At 45.0% G+C, this 18399-nt stretch overlaps 1 protein-coding gene across 7 annotated transcripts in view; it reads right to left on the bottom strand.

Moving 5' to 3' along the window:
* Window positions 1–612: 612 nt before the first annotated feature.
* Window positions 613–18399, bottom strand: part of LOC307219805 (NXPE family member 3-like) — a 53317-nt gene continuing 35530 nt past the window's right edge. For 4 of the 7 annotated variants that reach the window (XM_079983289.1, XM_079983286.1, XM_079983290.1 and 1 more), the window contains 5 exons: window positions 7422–7566; window positions 3565–4289; window positions 2346–2419; window positions 2040–2252; window positions 614–1671 (listed from right to left, as the gene is read on the bottom strand). In XM_079983289.1, coding sequence (XP_079839415.1) covers window positions 1136–1671; window positions 2040–2252; window positions 2346–2419; window positions 3565–4289; window positions 7422–7490 — 1617 coding nt within the window. In that variant the 5' untranslated portion in view covers window positions 7491–7566 and the 3' untranslated portion in view covers window positions 614–1135. Of the gene's footprint in view, window positions 1672–2039; window positions 2253–2345; window positions 2420–3564; window positions 4290–6079; window positions 6315–7421; window positions 7567–7974; window positions 8676–12427; window positions 12452–18399 lie in introns of those variants that run through there. The other 3 variants (XM_079983291.1, XM_079983287.1, XM_079983285.1) reach the window with 3 other exon arrangements.

The following is an 18399-nucleotide window of genomic DNA, read 5'->3' as shown; positions in this document are numbered from 1 at the left end:
GCAGCAATGACAGCATTGTAAGGGACCAGGCAGACAAGTGGCCACTGAGCTCCCTGGACAATTACAGCACCACAGTCAGCTAAGCATGTTTGCAAGTGTGAGGGGGAGGCTGGCAGTTTCCCCACACCCTTGTGCTCATGCATTGGCAGGCTTACCTGGTGGTGATTCATTACAGAGATGGTGCTCCCACTAGGGAAACCAGCTTGCAAGATGGAGGCTGTCCAAACCCTTTGTGTAACTGAGCTTCCCTGGAAGAGGCAGCTGTTGGGCTCTCCAGTCCATTGCAGCGCTGCTGCCCCCAGCAGCAAAGCATATGCCCACGCTGTCCAGGGCGGGTACACTCCCGAGGGGGACAGGGTACAGAGGGTGCCCTCCCAGGCATGGGATAGCCGCTTGGGTGCATGGAGCAGCGCATGCGCCCTGCAGCCAGGGGTGGAGCAAGCTGTCGATGGTGGACATTTGGTGTGCCATGTGCCCACGACTCCCAAGCCTCCCCCAGCTGTCAAAATGAAGGCGGAAGGAGGGAATGCTGCCAGCAAAGCAGTGCAACTCCCTCCCTTCCCCCAACTGTTTGGGGTAGACTTGGGAGTAGCGGGCAGGGGGTGCAGCAAATTCACACCCCCTGGGCGAAGACACCTAGGATGGTCCGCCCCCACCACACACCCCTTCCTCTACCCCTGGCTGCCACACAAGCCTTCTCACATAAGAACACAGTTTGGGCTGGGCCTCCTTCCCATCAACAGTGAAGATCTCAAGTGCAAATGTGGTCCAGTGGAGGGACACTGCTGTCGAGGGACAACCAGCCCTGTAGATTCATCTCAGAGAATGATGGACCCATTTCATCTCACCTTAAGCAGCAGCCTTTTTTCTGCAGGAAGAAGCCCCAGATGATCCCGTCCTATTATTCCATGCTGTAAAATTCCCACCCACCCAAAAGAGGTATTGGCAAGTTCTTCCATAAGAAAGCCATCATCTTCCTCCATATCTTCTGAGAGACAGAAAGGTCTGCGGGATTTGAAGAATGACAAAAGGGTGTCCCACCCTCATTGGAAACTCTCTGGAGATCCCCTCTTCTTTGTGGAAGTTTTTCCATGTGCTCTGCAGAAATAGAGTGCCAAGTCTGCTCCATTCTGAGTCACTTTCCTGGGCAGACATAGGAGAGGAAGGCGTTGACCTCATTCTGGACAATGACCTTGCCAGGATGGATGTTATCAGGCAGGTAGTGGCAGGAGGTCATGGCCCAGGCATCAACAATGGCCACTCTCATGCCTGCAAACATGGCATGAAGGATATTGTCCAGCTGCAGGGAGAGCCAGTCACTGCCATAGACAGACTTGTATCCTGTGTTGGCTGACTTGATGACAATGGTGGTCTGGGGGCTGCGGGCCAGGAGCTGAGCCACAGCCTGCCGAATGCTATGCACCCGCCGCACATATACATGCACGGGGAAGGTGATGAAATGGACCCCCAGCGTGAAGACCACCACCATGTCCGGGCCCCCACCAAGTGCATCCAGCTCATTGGCCAAGTAGTGTATGTCAGCCATCTTGGACTTCCCAGTGCGCAGTGGAACGCCGTGGGCACGCCACCTCAGCACAAGGCCCTGTGCTGGCTCCACGGCCAGCAGTGGGCCAGACTGATAGGTCACGTGAAGGTCTATGCGCTTGACTGCTACACAGAGAAAGAGAAAGACAGAGTGTGTGAGAGACTCAAGAGTTAGAGTCCCAAATGGATAGCTCCACACTCCAGTCATCCTTCAAAGGTTCTCATGTGCTCTGATCCATGATTTACATACCCTTACACATGTGTAACAGTGAGGGAGTAGCTTCCCTCACTGTTCTCCTAGCCCAAACATTCCTTCTTAGTTCTCTGCCAAAGCCAGCCACCCCAGCCAACACAATTCTTACCACTTCCCACACCAAACTGTTTCCTTCATTCTGGTTCTGAAGCTCAACCATCCCTTTCTTATACATTTATCCCCACACCAGGACATCTGTCCCCCAAAACAATGCCCTTTCCACATCCAGACAGTGACTTACATGGAATGAAGGCCAGCAGGAATTCCCACCACTGGCGTAGTGTGGAGTCTCCAATCATATGGACTATCTTGCCTCGCAAGCAGCTGAGTGCCAAGTCAGAAGTAGGGAAGGTCCGGCTAGAACATCCCAAGGAAACCCACACATCCTTGTAGTAGAAACCTGAAGGGTTGGTGAGGGCAAGGCCTGGATGGCATGGGAGCGGCGGGGAGGTGGCTACAGGAACACAGGCAAGGGATGGTCACAAGTGCCATTCTCAAGAATATAAACACAGAGCCAACTGACTTCCCACCCTCTATTTCCACTCACCAACAGCCAGCTGGTGGCTAGGCAGCACTTGGATGATGGGCACACTCCCTGGAATAATCCTGTCTGCTGCAGCTCTGTGTGAACAGAGAGGAATTAAGAACAGGGCAACTTGAGCTGCATCACTGCTGAAGTGTGAGTTTCTTCTTTGAAGCTCATCACGTTGTTAAAGACCAAGGGGTGTTGTAGCTATAGCATGTCTGAGGAATCCTATGCTGGATTCTGTTGCTTACTGGTCACACTGGCTCACCTTCTACAGGCAATCTCTCAATCTGTGTTTAATTTAATTTGATTTTCATATTAATGGATAAAGTGTATGTCCAAAGTCCAGAGGACAATGTTACCACTGATGTGGAGGGGGTAGTGTTTATGGGTTTCTGTTGGGGCCAAGATTTGATTTTGTTGCTGCATTATTTTTGCTGTTTTTGTGATTTGCAATTGTGATTTTTGCAATTATTATTTTTTTGAAATCTGCTCATGAACATTACTAACATTTTGTTATCTGATCACATGCTCCTATTGCTGACATTTTTGCTTTCATTAATCCCTCCAGACCAGGCATAGGCAAACTCTGGCCCTCCAGATGTTTGGGACTACAATTCCCATCATCCCTGACCACTGGTCCTGTTAGCTAGGGATTATGGGAATTGTAGTCCCAAACATCTGGAGGGCTGGAGTTTGCCTATGCCTGCTCCAGACCTTAGGCATTACAATAAACTATCCTCCATGCCCTGTGAAAGACGGAGTGGCATTTCTCCACAATGTGCCTTCCTTCTGGCTACTCCAAATTTAAGTTTCAAAGACCTCTCATATTGCACAGCTGAATAAACTGAACAAAGGTATTTATCTTCACATACCCAGCTATGTTCTGTACAGGAATTAAACACACAGGAAAGTATAGGAAATAAACACACACACACTACATTCTTCTGCTCCAATGAATGGCAGCCCCTTCTTGGGAAAGGTCATAATTTTTGATGGTATGAAATAACCTTGAAGATGGGAAAGGTAGGGTGTGTAACACAGGGAGGAGGGCAGAGTTGTTCCAGGAACAAACCTAACACTCCAGACCCCAAGAGACCATAAGTAGACTTGACACCATCACTACTTCCAAGGGCCTAGAAAAACTCCCATGGTTCCCATAAGAAATCCTGGCATTGCATCGCTATCACCACGCCATAAGCTTACCTTCCCCATTCCCAGCCATCTCCAAAGCACTCACCCACTAAGGAAGACTTTCTCTGCTGAGGTGAGCACATTTTTGTAGATCCCAGTAGAGTGGTACACAAGGTCATTGCAGGAGTGATGCTGGGGCCTGGCACAAAACCAGTGCTCCCCAGTGCCAGGATCCACGTACTGGCAGGTTGGGCCTGAGACTGGATGCACATTGCATTCAGTCACTTCTTCTTTGCTCCCCTGGCCTGGGTCCACAAAGTAGCCCCTGAAGGTGACTGTGGAGGGATGGGAGTCACGGATGCGCCGAAGGAGGGCCACAGTCTCACTGGAGTGGATGAGACGCACAGACACCTGCACCGCACCTGCCCACAGAAGCGGGAAAGTCAGTGTGTAGGTGCCATTCCTGTGGTCCTCCACTGTCCCTGCCACACTCGCCTTCAGCTCTGGGGAATGCAATTTGGCCCTCAAGAAGTCTCCGCCGTAGTGCTTTGGCTGCCCACTCTGGTCCCGGGCCTCCAGCGACACCAGGAGCATGTTACCCACTGTGTAGTTGCTCTGGGACTGCAAGAGCCCGTAGTGGCTCTTCTCAGCACTGGTGGAGGAAGCAAAGGCTGCAGCATCCTCAGCTGGAGCTGGCCAATGGAGCAGCTGGAGCAGCGCCTGCAGTTCTGGAGACTCCATAAAGGGATCCGGGAGTGACTTGGCACCCACAGGGGAAGGAGGTATGTGCTTCTCTCTGAAGTGGTCAAAGGACAGGAACCAGTAGATCATCTGGAGAGTCAGAATAAGACAAAAAAAGAAAGCGGTTCAGGCTCTTAGTAATGCTGATAATCTCTCATGTTTATGACCCGATATAAATGTGATATAAGTATGAACTAATAATATTGCGTGTTTATTTCAAATGGCTGCCTCTCCCTCTCTGCTTTTTCCACTCCCCTCTCACTCCCTTTCTCTTTAGTTGCCCTTTTTCTTAACTGAAACATATCTCAAAGGCTTTAGCTCTTCTTTGAAGGGAAGGTGTTTCAGTTCCTTATCATTTGATTTATTTGCCTTCTATCCTACACTGGGGGGGGGGGCGTGGAGGCACGAACTGGAGCTGTATGCAGAGCTTAATGAGACTGTGGATGGATCTACACATCGGAGGGGGGGAGAACGCTATAAATAAGTCAGAAATTAAATTGTTATAACAAAAGAGAAAAGCCTTTTGCTATGGAAAATCACATATAAAAATTTATTACACATTCAAATCATTGTTTCTTTACTAATGTAGCTGAGTCCTGTTCAACAGATTTACCAGTATATACAGTGGTACCTCGGGTTAAGAACTTAATTCGTTCTGGAGGTCTGTTCTTAATCTGAAACCTGAGGTACCACTTTAGCTAATGGGGCCTCCGCTGCTGCCCTGCTACAGCCGCCGCCGCCACACAATTTCTGTTCTCATCCTGAAGCAAAGTTCTTAACCTGAGGTACTATTTCTGGGTTAGCGGAATCTGTAACCTGAAGCGTCTGTAACCTGAAGCATCTGTATCCCGAGGTACCACTGTAAAGGCATTATACTGGTTGAGTTTCAAGTCTGGCAGCAAAAATAACTGAATCTCCCAGGTACAGCTTCTTCAAAGACTGAGTGTCAGAACAGTGGGGTGAAGCCAGGACTGCCACCTACCCACAGCCTGCTCTATGGGGAGCTGAGCTTATGTGTCTGCAAGAGTATCAGATGGAGTAAACTATTTTGAGACAGCTACAAAATGAATTCTGCTTTACATTCAGCTCTCAGGAGTTCCAGGAATTACCCCACGCACACACACACACACTTTGAAAAGCAAGAAAGGATGGGCCACAGGCAGTTATAATTCATGAGGAATATCATCCTCTGAGAAGGAGCTAGCAAGAGCTAGCAGGATGAGGCAGAGGGGCCCAGCTGCAAGAAGGGTGAGGAGGTAGAAGGGAAGCAAGACCTGTAACTATCTGGTCTGGAGGAAGATTAGCATAAACATGCATACATGCACACACTAGCCAGTGTCATTAAGTAGTATGGGTTTGTTTGTGTGTCTGTGCGAGGTCATTTTCCCATGACAATTTTGTCTCATGTGAGTAATAGTTTTAAGGATGGGTTATCCCCCCTCCATTTTTATTTTAACTCCTGATTTGGACTTTAGCAGGTCAGGGAGCCGTGGGACGGTAGGAAATAAAGAGAGGGTGGAAACAGGAAGAGAGAGGAGAGAGCTTCAAGATTCAAAATGGGACAGGAATTCTGCAGTAAGTATGTTGGCCCCAAAGGAACTGGGTAAAGAAACTCCTGTCTCCTTTGGGGGACCCTGAGAGCCCCAGCCAAAGCACTACCAGAGAGTGGTGAGGGTTGGAATTAAGCAGCAATCCAACTTCTTTTAGCCCTCCAGGCGTCAAGCCTTTTTGCCCAAGGAATTTGCATTCACTTCCTGGTGAAGCAGGCCACCCAAACAGCTAGGAATTAACAATGCAAGAGCAAAAGATTTCCCCACTTGTTCTCTGAGAAAGGGAATGTGCAGAGCTGGTCTACCCATGTCGTGGGGAGAAGCACCCACCTGGTGGAAGTTCAAGATGTGGCACTGAATTCGCCCACTGCTTCGGCAGTTGAGAAGGAGGCATTCCTGTGTGCAGGTTGCTGCCTGGCTCCCCAACCCCCAGCAGAGAAGACATGAAAGTGGCAACACTTTGAGGAGGGTCCCATTTCCCACCAAGTTCAGCAAGAGGCAGCACATGGTGGCAGCGGAAGTGGTGCGTGGTGCAGTGGAAAGCTGGGCTTCTACAGTGCATCAAAAAGTGTTTCACTTCCATTGCAGAATAAAATATACTGCCTTAGAGTTTTCTAATTTAGCACATTTATTTTATTGCTAGAAAAGAAAGTCTGAAACTGCCTAGCATGATTAATATTGTATTAATTAAGTAATATTGTTTTACTATTGTTGCCATTCACATATAATTACTAATTAACATATGAAATGGGGAAAAAGCACCGTTATTATTTCAGTTTTGGGAAATTTTCCACCCCATATTACTGGACAGGACACCCTTCAGTGCAGTGACAATCTGCCTTCTCAAACATTATCCAGCAAAACCCTTTGCCACAGCAACCAGCATAAATGTGCAAAAGCTAGGCCTCAGCTACGTTAGTAAAGAAAAAGCATTTTATATGTGTTATACCACTGTGACATCAGATGGCACTGTGGAGTCCCATCTTTCACCAACGTGAATTCCCATTATGAAGTTTACAACGCATTTTCCTGAAACATTTAAAAAATATTTTTAGATCCAGCCACAGTCCCTGGAGAGGTCGGGGTTATGGGGCTGGATGGGATTCTTACTTTCTTTGGGCAGTACTGAGAGACCTCGGTGAGTTAATTACAAATCATATAGGGTACATTTCTAAGATCCAAGGCAGTGAACAGGGATGAAGAGTCCCTCATGCTCCACAAGCTTCTCTTGAGGCTTTCAAGAAGGGACCCTAGCTGCACATCTGGCCCATGTCAGAAAGCATGACGTGGGTCAGGAGAGCCAAAAGCCCAAGGCTCCGCAACCGTTATATACAAGCTCTTGGGTCACACTGGAGGAGGACTGTAAGCATCTCAGTCCTACCTTTGTCATTCCACCCCTTCACTCACTCACTCATTCACTCACTCACATGAACATCTCTAAGAATAAATTCTGTTTGCCTCTAAACACACATTTCCTAGTGGGGGTTGGTGGGAAGGGACACTGGGCACATAAACAGCAGGCATGGAACTGCAAAACACATCCCACGTGAAAAAAATCCAACATTTCGCTTCAAAATTTATTAGCTCTGATTCTTTTTTTTATCTACATAGAGGATCTACGAAGAGAGAATACATTCAACAAGCAGATTTATAAGTGACCTCCTGGACTCACCCCTGCTGTGAATATTAGTCCAAGCCAGAGAAGAGGAGTTGGTCTGAGACCCCAAGAAGTCTTTGGCATCTGTCCCCGACAATAGAGATGCAAAACAGGTACTTACAAGAGCAAAATCACACTCTTGACTGGAAAGTCAACACACCTATGAGGCAAAATACAAAAGAACAGGGCAGGGGATGAAGTCAGCGGACTAAATCTTTTACAGGCACAGCTACTGAGGCTCAGCTGGGACATGTTTTACTCAGGCTACTCACAGGCCTTATAAGGACTCAGAATCTCTCTTTCCTGTCAAAAGACTTATGAAGAAGGGTAGATAAGTTGCTGTGAATCTGTGATGCCATAAACCTAAGACTACATCAAATCCTGGTAATTGCTTACCACAGTGGAGCATAAACTTACCTCATTGTCTATCTGCACCTTGGGAATGATTCTTTAAAAGTGGGCCTGTTGATGCCATGCCTTAGAGACCCCTTCCACCACACAAATACAACTATTATGTGCACCTTGGTTCACTGAGCAGCGAGCTGTTTCCAGGGATGCAAGCACTTACCTCGGTTTGATTTCCTTTGGAAGGAGGTCACAGGAAACTTATAGCAATTTGTAATATTTGTATTTTATTTACAAATGTAAAGGTTGACCACAGGTGTAGCTTCAACACACCAACAGATGTCCCAAAAGTCTACTGCTCCCTGAGTAATTTCTTCAAGGAGACAGCCAACCCCCCCCCCAGCTGCTGCTAGCTTTTTCTACTCTCTGACTCTGTCTGCCTCTCCAGTTGCCTCCTATTCTCTCTTTCACAGACAGTCTCCTTGTTTACATCATCCTTGCTTACATCATCCCCAGCTAGAAAATGGGAGAAGAGACATCTCATTTCCAGAAAAGCCTCTGACCACTCCCTGAACAGGAATGGGAAATGTGCTGGTACTTAAGAAAAAAGTACACAGCTGAACAATATTTTTGGGACAACAAAAATGTCACAAAATCGCAAGAAAGGTTTTGAGCTTTCCAGAACTCATCATCAGGAGAAATATACACACAAAAGGTATAACACAGAGCAGGGAGTGGAGAAGACAGACGGGGGATCTTCAAACAGAAAGCTGAATGTTGTAGCCATAAAATCTACATTTAAACTCTATCTCAAAATGAAGATGGCAGACTTATTGAATTAATCTTTGCTACCAGAGAAAAGAAAAATGAGGAAATATTAAATCATATAATTGATAATGAAAAGCAATTAATAAAGAAACATGGAGCCTGGACAGCCCCATGGTTTTCCACAGATCTGAGGGCAATGAAACAATCGTTGCGACGGCTAGAGTGCCGGTGGCAGATAACTCATTCTGAAGCTGACCGGACACAGGTTAGAGCTCAATGTTGAGCCTACCAAGTGGCGGGAGCGATGGCGAAGAAGACTTTCTTCACCGCCTCTATTGCATCTGCAGAAAACAGCAGCAGGAGACTTTTTCAGGTGGTTCGCAATTTAGCAGAACCACCTGCTCCATTGGGGCCCAGTACGGGCCACATGATCTCCTGCAATGATTTTGCAAAGTTTTTTGCAGATAAAGTCGCTCAGATTTGGGAAGAGGTAGACTCCACCGTGGGAGCAGGGCCGGGGCGGGAGAGTGCTAGAGTCCTGTCTAGTCAAGTTGTGTGGGATCAATTCCAATCTGTTACCTCCGAGGATGTGGACAGGCTGCTTGGACGAGTGAAACCAACCACCTGTCTCCTTGATCCTTGCCCATCCTGGCTTATAAAAGCTAGCCGGGAAGGTCTGGGCGATGGGCTTTGCGGGGTAGTGAATGCTTTTCTCTGTGAGGGAGCCTTCCCAGACCTGCTGAAAGAGGCGGTTATCAAACCGCTTCTTAAAAAAACCATCTTTAGATGCTGCCAATATGCCCAACTATCGCCCAGTTTCAAATCTTCCATTCTTGGGCAAGGTGATTGAGCGAGTGGTTGCTGAACAACTCCAGGCACACCTGGAAGAAGTGGACCATTTGGATCCCTTCCAGTCGGGATTCAGGCCTCATCATTGGACTGAAACTGCCTTGGTCGCACTGGTCGATGATCTCCAGCGGGCTAGGGACAAAGGTGAGAGCTGTTTCCTAGTTCTGCTGGATCTCTCAGCGGCCTTTGACATCATCGACCATAACATCCTTCTGGACCGTCTAGAGGGGCTGGGAGCTGGGGGCACTGTTATACAGTGGTTTCGCTCCTTCCTCCTGGGCCGTGTTCAGAAAGTGGGGGGGTGGATGAGTGTTCAGACCCCTGGGCTCTCACTTGTGGGGTGCCTCAGGGTTCTGTCCTCTCCCCCATGCTTTTCAACATCTACATGCAGCCGCTGGGAGAGATCATCAGGGGGTTTGGGCTGCGTGTTCATCAGTATGCAGATGATACCCAGCTCTACCTCTCTTTCAAATCGGAACCAGTGAAGGCGGTGAAGGTCCTGTGTGAGTGTCTGGAGGCGGATGGAGGATGGATGGCAGCTAACAGATTGAGGTTGAATCCTGACAAGACAGAAGTACTGTTTTGGGGGGACAGGAGGCAGGCAGGTGTGGAAGACTCCCTGGTCCTGAATGGGGTAACTGTGCCCCTGAAGGACCAAGTGCGCAGCCTGGGAGTCATTCTGGACTCACAGCTGTCCATGGAGGCACAGGTCAATTCTGTGTCCAGGGTAGCTGTTTTATCAGCTCCATCTGTTACACAGGCTGAGACCCTACCTGCCCACGAACTGTCTCGCCAGAGTGGTGCATGCTCTGGTAATCTCACGCTTGGACTACTGCAATGCACTCTGTGTGAGTCTACCTTTGAAGGTGACCCAGAATCTACAATTAATCCAGAATGTGGCAGCTAGACTGGTGACTGGGAGCGGCCGCTGAGACCATATAACACCGGTCTTGAAAGACCTACACTGGCTCCCAGTACGTTTCCAAGCACAATTCAAAGTGTTGGTGCTGACCTTTAAAGCCCTAAATGGCCTCGGTCCAGTATACCTGAAGGAGCATCTCCACCTCCATCGTTCTGCCCGGACACTGAGGTCCAGCGCCGAGGGCCTTCTGGTGGTTCCCTTGCTGCGAGAAGCCAAGTTACAGGGAACCAGGCAGAGGGCCTTCTCGGTAGTGGTGCCCGCCCTGTGGAACGCCCTCCCACCAGATGTCAAAGAGAAAAATAACTACCAAACTTTTAGAAGACATCTAAAGGCAGCCCTGTTTAGGGAAGCTTTTAATGTTTAATAGGTTATTGTATTTTAGTGTTTTGTTGGAAGCCGCCAGAGTGGCTGGGGGGACCCAGCCAGATGGGCGGGGTATAAATAAATTATTATTATTATTATTATTATTATTATTATTATTATTATTTAACTAGGAAGTATACAAATAAAACAAAATATCAAGATGCTACAAACCCAATTTTCAATGTTAATTAATCAAGAAGCCGAATGGAAAATAAAAATGCTAAGGCACAATTTGCTAACAAGCTTGGGAAATTATTAGCTTGGCAATTAAAAAAGAAACAAGGACAAAATACTATTAATAAGTTAAAAATAGAAGATAAGATAAAAGAAAATCCGAAGGAGATCAGGAGAAATTTCTTAAGATTTTATAAAGAACTGTACAAAGCAGGAAAATAAAATAAAGAGAAAATAGAAAATTATTTAGAACAGAATAAATTACCAAAGATTCCAAAAGATAGAAAAGACCAACTGAATTCACCAAAAACGATAATGGAAATACAATCAGTGATAAAAAAAACTAAAAACAGGCAAAGCGCCAGGACTGGAAGGACTTATTGTGAAATATTATAAAAAATTGAATTATAAAAAATATTATAAAAAAGGATGTTATGAACAATATTTTAAATAAAGGGAAGATTCTGATGACATGGAAAGAAGCTTATATCACATTAATCCCAAAACAAGATGCAGAGTTACTTCAGGTAAAAAACTATAGGCCAATCTCATTGTTAAATAATGATTTTGATGAACAGATTGAAAGGAATTTTGAGAGATGTGATACATGAGGACCAAAGTGGCTTTCTTCCTGGTCAACAGATGAAAGATAATGTGAGAAATATATTAAATAGAATATTAGGCTTAGAATGGCCAGATTAGAGGGCAAGAATTGCTCATTCCCACAGAGCAACAAAGCGTCAGGAGGAGAATGGAGAAGTGCATGTTAGTTCCCTCATCTATGCAATGAGAAGTGACCACATTCTCAAATCCTTCCCTGTTACTGAGGAGAATCATAAAAGTGTTACCTGGATCTGAAGAACATTTTATTTCTACTGTTCCACTCGAAGTCAACTTCCTGGGCTGGCCTGGCTCATTACTGTAAACTTACCATAGTTTACCCATGATTGGTACAGCTTAATTAAAAAGGTAAAGGTACCCCTGCCCGTACGGGCCAGTCTTGACAGACTCTGGGGTTGTGCGCCCATCTCACTTAAGAGGCCAGGGGCCAGCGCTGTCCGGAGACACTTCCGGGTCACGTGGCCAGCGTGACATCGCTGCTCTGGCCAGAGCCAGAGCCAGAGCCGCACACGGAAACGCCATTTACCTTCCCGCTGGTAAGCGGTCCCTATTTATCTACTTGCACCCGGAGGTGCTTTCGAACTGCTAGGTTGGCAGGTGCTGGGACCCAGCAGTGGGAGCGCACCCCGCCGCAGGGATTCGAACCGCCGACCTTTCGATCGGCAAGCCCTAGGCGCTGAGGCTTTAACCCACAGCGCCACCTTACTAAATTCTAACTTTTACTAAATCCAGGAATTATAGGGAGCATCTGGCACTCAGGAGTTTAGAGGATCCTTTCCCCCTCAAAAAATATTATCCACTCTCAAAAAAACCCTCTAAAAGAGTTTCTGCTCTTGTTAACACATTTCTTCTTTAGTCTGAAACCTCAAAGATCTTGCAGAGTCAGGCCCAGGCTGCTACCGGGTTCAGCACTGGCGGCAGCAACAAGCAGCTCCAACTTGCCCAGCCCTACCCATTGCTATCCCAATACCGCACTTACCTGACCTGGGGGTTTTGGCTCTACTGGTCAAAATGAGAGCCTCAGCAATTGCCCTCTCCTGCCAGAAACAGACCAGGACGGCACCAAGAAAATGCACATGGCAAGAAGGAGCTCTAGACCCTGGTGGACCCTCTAGACCCTTACCCGCTTGTGATTGGCGAAGCGGATAGCCAGCCAATCAGGATTTTTAAAAGTAATAATGATTTTTTTAAAAGAACACACACACATGATTTCTCCCTACACTTCTCACTTCCCTCTGTGGCCCTAGCCTCATGCTGTGACGTCCCATTTATGCATTTTTCAGCTGTGGGCCCTTTGGAATATCCTGGAGGCTCCCAGGGGGCCATATGGATCCCAGTTGGGAAACACTGCTATAAGCAACATGCTCAAGTAACTCAAGAGTACCAGAGATGCACTGCAACATTCTCACTTGTTTCTCAATAATTGTAATGCACACTGAGTTCTGGATACTGAAGTCATTACGTAGTTAAAATTAACTGTAAATCTAATCAGTTTTCTTTCAAGCAGTCAAATTAACCGGACCCTGTCATGTTATGAAAATTCATATAAGGTTAGATTAATTTCCTAGCTTGCTCTATCACAACTGATTTGCTAAAAAAGAATTCAACCAAACGGAAATGCTATCATCCAAGATTCCCACTCCTGCTCCCACGGCATGCTTTCATGTGTGTGTGTGTGCGTGTGTGTGCGTGCGTGCACACACACTTGATCATAAGCTATTGACCCAGTTTGGAAGCCATGCTAAAGCAAACCATGGCTCAGTACAAATGCACAAGCATGAGGGATTCTTGAGATATTGCTGCTGCTTTGTTCCTACTCTGATTATGCTGCTGTGAGCTAAGCCATGGCTTGGATTCATATGCTCTCTGAACATGGGCTTATAGCAGGGGTCAGCAACCTTTTTCAGCCGTGGGCCGGTCCACTGTCTCTCACACCATGTGGTGGGCCGGACTATATTTTGAAAAAAATAAACAAATGAACAAATTCCTATGCCCCACAAATAACCCAGATATGCATTTTAAATAAAAGGACACATTCTACTCATGTAAAAATACGCTGATTCCCGACCCATCCACGGGCCGGATTGAAAAGGCAATTTGGCCGCATCCGGCCTCCGGGCCTTAGGTTGCCTACCCCTGGCTTATAGTGTGTCTCCTCCAAATAAACAACGAGCTGTAAGCCATAGAAGAAACCTAGGCCACAGACTGCAGCGTTTGAATCGAGACAAACCACAAGCCCGTGTCTGGATGACATACTAAGTCAGTGGTGGGGAACCTCCTTTGAATATCGACAGGTGTCAGTCACCCAGCTTCATCATTACATCAGGCCACTGACAGGTGGGCAGTCCCATTCACCTATCAGTTGGCTCATGGGGGTGGGAGGATCTGGTACACCATCTGGATCCAATTTCCCACCCCAGCACAGCAGTAGTAAGACTGGAGAGGGAAGGACCTTGGCTTACTGGCAGAGTACCTACACTGCCTGCAGAAGGTCCCAGGCTGAATAAGCAGCATCTCCAGGTAGGGCTGGGAGAGACACCAGTCTGAAACCCTGGAGGGTCGCTGCTAGTCAGTATAGGCAAAACTGAGCTTGATGGACTAGAGGTCTGACTTGATATAAGGGAACTTCTTGTGTTCTTCTCTCCAGGAGCTCACAGATCTGTGTGTTTGCACTAAGCCATGATTTGGTTTAGCATTACATGTGAACTGGGCCAGTGTCTTCATGTGAAAATGCAGCCTACTAAGGGGTGCTGCTTACCAGTCGGCAAACTAACAGACAATCCTGTGATTAAGAAACGGGGCACATCTTTTGTCTATGCTCATAACTGCTTTGCTAATATATTCACGCTCCTGGTTGGAGACTTGTAGCTGCTGATATTACTCAGATTCTCACCCCTTCCCATCCACATAACCATGCAAAACTTTAACTGTTCCCTCTGAAGCAGTACTGCAAGCTCTAGCAAAAAATTGCATTGCAATGTAAAAAGTTTAGGAATTGCAGTAATCCATTGCTGTCAACCCTAAATTGATTTTCAGTTTCAATATTGCAGTGGAAAGTGAAGAAAAATGCATAGAATAAGAAATCCAAGACTAATAGCATTCCCCTTTATTGGTATTAATATGAGATGAGATGCTGGTTAGAAATATTCCACTGAAACACGCCCCCCAAAATAACCAGAATGGGATTTCTGGAGGCGGCGCGAAACGGCAATGGCGGTCCTCTTCGCGCTGTGAAGAGGGGCTCCGCAGGAAAGGGTCGTCCGCTACGGCAAAGCGGAGACCCATTAAGAAAAACCACAGGCAGAGTGAACCTGTGGCCATGGGACTCGGCGGGCACCAGAAGCCCCCCCAGAAATGAAGAAGGAACCCCGTAAGGGGCTCCGGAGCGTGGAAGGGGGAGCGGTGCTGTGAGTTCATCGCTCTTTCTGTGGAAGTGAAGCCGCGCGGCTGCTGCCGATGAGCACCGACCTTTTTTCCTGGAACATCAGACTCTAAACTACAAACCCGTGAGTAGGGGATTTTAAAAAAAACTTGGGACTAAAGTGATTGAAATTTGGCTAAAAGCGGGAGACGTAACCAGGAAGTCCGTCTTCTTACCGTGCTTAAAGGATTAAAGTAAAGACTTTGACAAGCTGGAAGCATTCAAAAAAGGCTGTAAAAAGTGTGGAATTTCGTGCAACAATTGAACTTTGTTTTTAACAATAACAATTTGAAAAGAGACAATCTTGCTTTAATTTTGTTGGCTTTTGATTGAAACAAAGATCATTTGAATCAGCGAATAAGTGTGGGAAACTGCTGGCATGGCAGTTGAAAAAGAGACAAAAATTGAACACGGTTACCAATTTAGAGATTGAAGGGAGGAATATCCAGAAACCAGAGGAAATTAGAAAGTGCTTCCAGAGATACTTCAAACAACTTTATATGCAAGGGCCGCAGGAAGAGACTGAGATAGACCATTTCCTAAAAATTTATGGACTACCAAAATTATCCCAGGAAAAGAGAACAACCCTAAATGATAAAATAACGCAACAAGAAATTGAGGGTGCCATTCAGAATATGCAACTAGGCAAATCTCCAGGACCTGATGGTCTTACCTCCAAGTATTACAAGACATTGAAAGATTTTTTGACACAACCACTAATGGAGGTCTGTAACCAGATCATGGAGGGGAAGAAGGCACCTGAATCGTGGAAAGAAGCTTTCATCACATTGATACCTAAAGTGGAATCTGAAAAGACTCAACTTAAGAACTACCGTCCCATCTCACTCCTAAATGTGGATTATAAAATATTTGCGGATATTTTGGCAAGTAGATTTAAAAAAGTGCTAAATGAAGTAATTCATAAAGATCAGGCAGGCTTTCTTCCAGGTAGACATTTGTTTGATAATACCAGGAACATTATAGACATTTTGGAACTTTTGCAAACTAATATTAATACAAAAGCAGTGTTAATTTTTATTGATGCGGAGAAGGCCTTTGACAACATCTCTTGGAGGTTTATGAAGAAAAACTTGGAAGGGATGGGAGTGGGACGGGGGTTTGAAAATGGAATAGAGGCAATTTACTCAGAGCAAAAAGCTAAATTGATAGTTAACAATGTGGTGACAGAAGAGTTTAAAATTGAAAAAGGAACATGACAAGGTTGCCCCTTATCCCCTCTGTTATTTATTTCAGTCCTAGAGGTGCTTTTGAACATGATTAGGGAGGACCGGTTGGTGCAAGGAATACAGGTCGGAGTGAAACAGTATAAATTGAAAGCTTTTGCAGATGACTTGGTAATAACATTACAGGAGCCAGAATCTAGTACGAAAAGAGTTTTGGAACTGATATATGAGTTTGGTCGGGTGGCGGGATTCAAATTGAATAAGCAAAAAACTAAGGTTTTGGTAAAAAATCTGACATCTTCGGAAGCAGAAAGGTTTCAGAATGAGACAGAGTTAAATGTGGTTTAAAAAGTGAAGTACCTAGGGGTAAATTTGACTGCTAAAAATTTGAATTTATTTAAAGATAATTATGAAAAATGTTGGTCAGAAATTAAAAAGGATTTAGAAATTTGGTCAAGATTGAATCTTTCCTTGCTGGGTCGAATTGCAGCTATAAAGATGAATGTATTGCCAAAGATGTTGTTTTTGTTTCAGACTCTACAGATTGTGGACAGAGTGGAATGTTTTGGAAAATGGCAGAAAGATATCTCTAAGTTTATCTGGCAGGGCAAAAAGCCCCGAATAAAATTTAAAATATTGACTGATGCAAAGGAAAGAGGGGGGTTTGCCCTGCCAGATTTAAAGTTATATTATGAAGCTGCAGCTTTCTGCTGGATGAAAGATTGGTTACTGCTTGAAAACACTGATGTCCTAGATCTGGAAGGGTTTAACAATGCTTTTGGTTGGCATGCATACTTGTGGTACGACAAGGTAAAGATTCATAAAATGTTCAAAAACCATATTGTCAGAAAAGCAATATTTATTGTTTGGACAAAATATAAAGACTTACTAGAAAGTAAGACCCCGAGATGGTTATCACCAATGGAGGCTAAGGCCCGGAAGAGACTCAATATGGAGGCCGGCTGGCCGAAATATTGGGAATTAATAGAAAAAATTGGAGACAAATGGAGGTTGCAGAGCTTGGAGAAATTAAAGAATAAGGTGCAAGATTGGTTACATTATGCCCAAATTCAAGAGGTTTTTAAATTGGACAAAAAGATAGGATTCCAGGTGGAGAAGTCGAAATTAGAGACAGAACTGTTGGAACCAAAGACTAAGGTATTGTCGAGAATGTATAACTTGCTGCTTAAATGGAATACACAGGATGAGACTGTTAAATCAGCCATGATAAAATGGGCTCAGGATATAGGGTATAACATTATGTTTGAGGACTGGGAAAGGTTATGGACCACCGGAATAAAATTCACGGCATGTAATGCTTTGAAGGAGAATACTATGAAAATGATATATAGGTGGTACATGACCCCAGTCAAGCTTGCAAAAATATATCACCTGTCTGATAATAAATGTTGGAAATGTAGAGAGGCTGAGGGGACATTCTTTCACCTCTGGTGGACATGCCCTAAAGTGAAAGCCTTCTGGGAAATGATCTATAATGAACTAAAAAAGGTATTTAAATATACCTTTGTTAAGAAACCGGAGGCCTTCCTCTTGGGCATTGTCGGCCAGAAAGTGTTAAAGAAGGACAGAAGCTTCTTTATGTATGCGACAACAGCAGCAAGAATACTCATTGCAAAGTACTGGAAGACACAAGACTTGCCCACACTGGAAGAGTGGCAGACGCAATTGATAGACTATATGGAACTGGCTGAAATGACTGGCAGAATCCGAGACTTGGGAGAAGAAACAATGGAAGAGGACTGGAAGAAGTTTAAGGATTATCTACAAAAATATTATAAGTTGTATGAATGTTAAGTATTTGCACGATTTAGAAAATACCAGCTCCAGCGAATAGGCTTTGTAAAATAGAAAATTAGGTTATAAGTAAGAAAAGGTCAAAATTTAAGGCAATATTTTGTTTAATTTTAAGGTATGAGCAATTGGTAAAAATTATTTTAAATTTAGAAGTATAATATTTGGAAAGTACAAAATAAGGTATGAAATAAGGTAATAATTTGCTGACATTCTGATTATAAATAATGCAGGGTAAGGAGATGCGAGGAAGTCCAGTTAGTTATATAAGGAAAGTTATATTGAATGGTTGGTTATATTTTTTTCTTTTTTTTTTCTTTTTTCCTCTTTATCTTTTTTATTTTTTATTTCTTTCTTTCTATATGGTTTCTTGGTGTATTTGTTTTGGTTTCTTGGTGTAGGGATCTTGTATTATGTATTCTGAAAATTTAATAAAATATTTATAAAAAAAATAAAATAAAAATAACCAGAATGAACAAAGCATCAGCTGCAATGCTGTAGTAAGATCTTGACCACAATAGGGAATACTGAATC

Source organism: Podarcis cretensis (assembly GCF_951804945.1).
Source record: "Podarcis cretensis genome assembly, chromosome: 7".
In the NCBI taxonomy this organism is placed as follows: domain Eukaryota; kingdom Metazoa; phylum Chordata; class Lepidosauria; order Squamata; family Lacertidae; genus Podarcis; species Podarcis cretensis.
Note: the sequence above shows the minus strand (reverse complement) of the source record. Positions and strands in the feature narration are given on the sequence as shown.